This window comes from Varanus komodoensis, unplaced genomic scaffold (assembly GCF_004798865.1).
Source record: "Varanus komodoensis strain SLA01 unplaced genomic scaffold, ASM479886v1 scaffold9, whole genome shotgun sequence".
In the NCBI taxonomy this organism is placed as follows: Eukaryota; Metazoa; Chordata; class Lepidosauria; order Squamata; family Varanidae; genus Varanus; species Varanus komodoensis.
The window spans coordinates 3,534,741-3,540,733 of NW_025336598.1; the positions used below are offsets into that span (position 1 = coordinate 3,534,741).

Below are 5,993 nucleotides of genomic sequence, written 5' to 3' on the forward strand. Positions count from 1 at the left end.
CAATATAGAAAATCTTTAAATAAATACATAATAAAACAAAATAAACCCTACTAGTTTCAGACCAGTTCTTAGGCTTTCTCAGACTCCACAAAACCAGGAAATTGGACACTACGGCTGACATCTAGCTGACGTGCCCCACAATGTTGTTCAGTGTCACATACTGCACTCACTTTGCAGCTCATCCTTCATGCATTCATGCCTTCATGAATGCCATATGATGTCTTTGTCCTGCATTACCTTATGAAGTATCTGAGTCTTAACGTTCTGCTAAAGGAATCCTTCCATGAATTGACCTATGCTAGTTTGTGACTTACATAAGTAGCTGGCAAGATGGAGTAAACAGTGATAGAGCTAGGTATTTCGTAAGGCAACACAGGACAAGAATAATATACAGCATGTTTGTTGATTCCCCCCCCCCCCCAAATGGTTGTGGACCCATGGAGGGTACATTGTAAGCAAGCACAATTTGTTACATTGTACAGCATCTTTTTTTTTAAATCATGGGGCACAATTAGTTAAGGTATCAGTCATAGCTTTCAGTTTCTTTACTTTGTAGAGCTTGAGCCTTTACTCTCATTGTAAACTGGTAGGGGTTTTTTAAATCATTGAATTTATTGTTGGCAATGCATTTGCATTTAATTCCATTTAAGTGATGAATGGGATTGTAAATAATTAATGGTAATCATGATTTCATTTCAAGAATAAAGTTCAGAAATTTCAGAACTTCTACAGATAGAGAAAGCTTTCCTCTGCAGGCAACCACCTTCCACAAGTCTTTCCTGAAAGGAAGACTACTCCCTCCAGAAAAAGGAAACCCTTAGATGCAATCCCATGAGTTTTGTTTTATGGTTAAATTTGTCACATGGATTTATTTAGTCAGCATGGCAACTATGTCTGAATTCCATATGACAAACTGCTTGTCCTGTGATGTTTGTTTTAGGCTGCAGGAAATTAAAACATAAATATTTGCTATCAATTTAATTAAGAAGGAATGTGACAAATGCACTGATATCTTATGTCTTTTTGCAGCTCTTATTTACATTATCATCCCCTTTACATTTCAAGCTCATAAATGATAAGCAGGCTTGACATTTTCAAGTGATTTTCTTGTGGAGTTGTATAGTCGAAAGAGTAATGATAATCCTATTAAGGATCTTATGTCATGGAGGAGGGAATAGGTTCTCGTGTAAGAGGTAGAAGTTTTATTTTGATTGGCTAGTGCAAAGCAGAAGGGGCAGGATCTTTGAGAAAAAGGAGGATTTATGACTTGATACCGTTTTAGAGCAAGAATTACTGTGGGAAATGCCCATACATAGCGGTTCCTGATGATCTCACATTGGCAGCAGTGAACTGCTGAGAGAGAGAAAGAGTGACCTAGTAGCTGAATATCAAATGAAATACAGCAAAAGGCTGAAAAGAGGAAGAGAAAATAATCTGCATGTGTGAGAGGAGCAGTCAGAATAAAGAGGGAAACGGAAGAGCTGAGAGAGAAGGAAGAAAGGAAGAAAGGAAGGAAGGAATGTGCATGCTGGATGTTGTACAGGTGTACTGAAAAATCAAAAACCCTTTGGAAATGGATAGAAGGATCATTTGCTGCCTATCGATCAGAACTGACTGAATGTGGAGTGGTTGTGGGGGAGAACTTCACAGCCCTCTTGAATAAAATGCTAAGTTATGCATAACTGATTTGGCAAAACAGACTGAGAAATGCTGTTGCATGAAATGCTGGCAAGAAACTCCACTCTATTGATTCATATAGGACAGCCTGCACTGCTATAAGGGTGGAGAGAAAAAAAAGGAATGGAGGCAATGCAGGGAATGTCATAATAGAAATCTGCATTAGGTTGTTGGATTTAATAGGGAGAGGGTGAAGATAAGGGACGTCTGCTTCATGTGAATGGTGGAGTTAACATGAGGTACTATGCTGAATTTTGAGAGATGGTAGACATTAAATCTGACGACTATGCAAAGAAAGACCATGGAGAAGTCAAGTAGTGAGGATTCCTCAATTCATCGGAGTCCATCTTTGGAAAGCAAGGACTCAGACTTTGTTAAACCTTCTACCTCAGGCAGGCAATTTGGTCGAGGCTTCAGTGCTGGAGCTTTCTATGGTACTACTGGATCACCTACAGAGAACCGCAACACAGCTGGAACTGGAACTGGTTTAAAAAATGACAAATACAAAGCACCCAAAGGCAGCAAATATGTGGTCTTTTACTTGGATCTATCATTTGTTTTCCTTTTAGAATTTAAGAAGTGCAGCATGGCAAGAGGCTGCTTGTGTTGTTTGAAATACATGATGTTCCTTTTCAATTTGATATTTTGGGTGAGTACTGCATTTTCTATTCACTAAAAATCCTTTTCCTACCTCATACCTTTTAAGTCTGACAGTTAAGATTTCTTTCCTGCTAAATCCATGTCATGTGCTAGAGAGGGACTCACATTTTTTTTTCTTTTGCTGCACTTTGACTAGATTGCTGCTGTCATTATTATTGATCAGGCTGCATTAAAGGGCACAGAACCATTTTCCCCAGGCAGAATTATTCATATCAGTACTGTGGTATCTTTTGCACTCTCCTTTAATACCTTAATAAGCTGTAGTTAGTATGCAGCTGTCCCTATTCATCTGACTCACTTTCCTAAAAAAGAAAAAAAAATATGCTAAATGACTTTTCAGTATGAATGGCCTTAGTCTTTTGCACTCAGTTGTGAGTTTTTAGAAACAAAACAATTTGGCCTTTAATATTTTCAGTACAAATGATAAATGGTGGGGATTTCATCTCAGGCACTATTATTCATGGTGTGTCAAGATAGTGATCACAATTTGCAATCCTATGGGATCATAATTGATTTTCTTTGATCTGCTAGCCAGGAGCTGTTGGAACTGCAGTGAACAAATACTAGAGATCTAACTACCATACCTTAAAAAAAGTCATGTACATTTGGAAAATCAGGAGTCAGTGACATTTAACAAATACTTTTTAGCTTACAAACATGATTAAACTTAATGCATATTCATGCTCTATTTGAACAAACCTGGTTGCAAATGTGGGTATTGTTGATGAAAGCCAAAGGCTAGCATGTTTGAATTTTTAGAAAAAATAATATAATTTTCATAAATTTGGGCTTGAAGACCAATTATTCAAGGTCAGAATCTAGATATAAAAATGCTAGTTGCCAATTATTTTTCTTTGGTAATTTTTTTTACAAATAACTGATATAATTTGTATTAAATTAGAGTTCAAAAAGTTATTTTTGTTTATTGGCAGCTACCTTTTCTGTCTGATTGACCCATTTTATCATTTGAAGGACAGATATACTGGAAAGACCAGTGTTCCTGAACCATTAATGGATTAGAGGGTGTTATAGGAATCTTCTTTAAAGAAAACTACCCAAATTGAATGTTTTCCCATTCATGATTGTTTTATGTCTAAGCTCCTTCATCACTTCTGTCTGCTTGCATGTATGTGTTCTACCAGCAATCTCAAACAGCAGAAATTCAGATTTTTATTTTTTTGTAAGCAAATTGTGGCCCCAAGAGTTCATGCCATTATTGCATGTGCTTCAGCTTTTATAACCATATAATTGCTCTATATAATGTCTTGAATTGACTGGAAACATTATGGACTTTGAAGACAACTTTAGTCCAGTGATTTTAGATAGATAGATGGATAGAAAAAACAGAATCTACTATTCTAGTTAACATGCTGTTTGTATGGTTTCTTACTTTATAGTTATAAAGTGAGTGAATGCTTGATTGTCAATCAAATTAGAAGACAGGTGTTGATGCCTGTGATCTACTGAATCTACACACACACACACACACACACACACACACACACACAGAGGAGGTGGAAGAACTGCTCATCTACATGGCTGGGAAGGTTCTTTGAAGTTTAGGCTTGTAGAACTGTTTAAAAGGAAACCATTTTTTCTGATAAAGAGGCAATCTATTTTTCAGTATTTATTTTACAAGTGAAAAAAAAGAGGGCTGGTTTTTCAGCACTTGTTTGAAAGTTCAAAGGAAACTGAGGCTCTTGGTATTTGGGCTAGCTGGAAAGAGCATAAGGGACTTAGGCTTCATGGGTCCTCAAACAACAGCCCACGGACTGGATACGGCCTACCATGGGCATTTACCTGGCTCGCCTCAGAGCTTTAGGACTCGCTCGGAGAAAACAATCTCTGAGTGAGTCTGAAAGCTCTGAGCCAGTGTAGGCATTCTCTGAAACTGAGCAGAGAGCGAAGGTGCAGGAGCCGCGGCCTTCTGTGGCCAAGCCGCTGCCATTGAGTGGCTGCCATGCTTCTTCTTGATGAGGAAAAGGTCCTTTGGAAAAGCTCTATCGAGCTTTGTCCAGAAGACTTTAAACTGAGCCGGGGGGGGGGGTGCAGACTCCCCAGATACTTACCTGCACTGGACAAGTGTGAGGAAGGGATCAGGGCTCTGGGAGCAAGGTTTTAGAGGTACTGCAAGGACTGACAGGACTCCTACAAAGAGAGGCCAGGTTTCAGGGAAGATGGCAGGAAGGAGGAGGCTGGGGACTCCAAAGAAAGGAAGTGGTGGAAAAGAGTTGAGGTGCATGTACACCAATGCTAGAAGCATGGGTAATAAGCGGGAAGAGCTTGAAGCTCTCCTGGGAATAGGAGGGTATGACCTGGTGGGGATCACAGAAACATGGTGGGATGAAAGGCAAGACTGGAACGTAAACATAGAGGGGTATCACCTGTTTAGAAAGGACAGGAAAGGAAAGAGGGGTGGGGGAACAGCTTTATATGTCAGGGAAAGGATAGGATGCAGTGAGATAAAATGCAGCACAGATGGGCATTCAGTAGAGGCAGTCTGGGTGAAACTTAGGGGTTTTGACAGGGAAAGGGACATGACAGTGGGGGTATGTTATCACCCTCCAGGTCAACTTGAGACCCTGGATGATGTTCTGACAGGCCAGATTCTAAGGCTATCTCGGGGGAGGGGCACAGTAATTATGGGAGATTTCAATCTCCCGGATATTAGTTGGGAGACTCACTCAGCGGTGACGGCCAGATCACGTCACTTCCTAGATGCTATAGAGGGAGGGTTTTTCACGCAGAGGGTCCAAAATCCTTGACTTGGTTTTGACCAACAGGGAGGATCTGATAGATGATGTACAGATTAGGGGAGTGCTGGATGCGAGTGATCACTCCACCCTTTGCTTTGAGATCAGGGAAATGGGACATGCTGCAGGTCGAGCACTAGAAGCTGGGACTTCAAGAGGGCCAACTTTGGCCAACTGAAGGCCAGACTGGGGAAAGTCTCCTGGGATAGGTTTCTGGAAGGCAAGCGAGTTGAGGTGAGGGTGTTCAAGGACAGGCTAGACATGCACATGGTGGGCATGTTGTGAGCGGAGTCGGCTGGAACTGGGGGTCAGACTAGATGGCCCGGGAAACCCCTTCTGACTCGCTCTATTTCTATGTTTCTATGAATGTAGGCAGCCCTGTGCATTCTCCCAGGTAGGAGGATTGTGCCATTCATTCAAATGCAAAGCACAGAGCTGCATTTGGGAACACCAGAGGTCCAGGTGCCCTCACTGGTTCAGAGCACCCATTACCAACTTCTACTGGTGAGCCAACTGTGTTCCTGAATAAGTATAGTATAGCTACTATGGTCCATGTACTGGTAACCAAATGATTAAACTAATGTAATGTATTCTATGTAAGGCTGCCCTCACTGCATCTGTTGCAGAAGCTGATGCTACTGCAGAATGCAGCAGCTAGGATGCTCAGTTGAGTTTTTATATATGCACATATTAAATGTGGATTAAAAGAACTGCACTGGCTGCTTATTAACTACCATGCCTTGTTCAAAGTTGGACGTACAAATCCCTAAATGACTTGAGACAAAGATACCTAACTAACGGTCTTATTTTATGTATACTCAGTTGACACATGAGATCTTCTGAGAATGTCTTATCGGTTGTTCTGAAGACATCATGAAGTTGCCAAAGTACTGTCAGATAACT

At 40.7% G+C, this 5,993-nt stretch overlaps 1 protein-coding gene across 1 annotated transcript in view; it reads left to right on the top strand.

The window, feature by feature from the left end:
* The first annotated feature begins 1,633 nt into the window (after nucleotides 1-1,633).
* Nucleotides 1,634-5,993, top strand: part of TSPAN9 (tetraspanin 9) — a 163,736-nt gene continuing 159,376 nt past the window's right edge. The window contains exon 1 of the mRNA XM_044418239.1: nucleotides 1,634-2,326. Coding sequence (XP_044274174.1) covers nucleotides 1,964-2,326 — 363 coding nt within the window. The 5' untranslated portion in view covers nucleotides 1,634-1,963. The remainder of the gene's footprint in view (nucleotides 2,327-5,993) is intronic.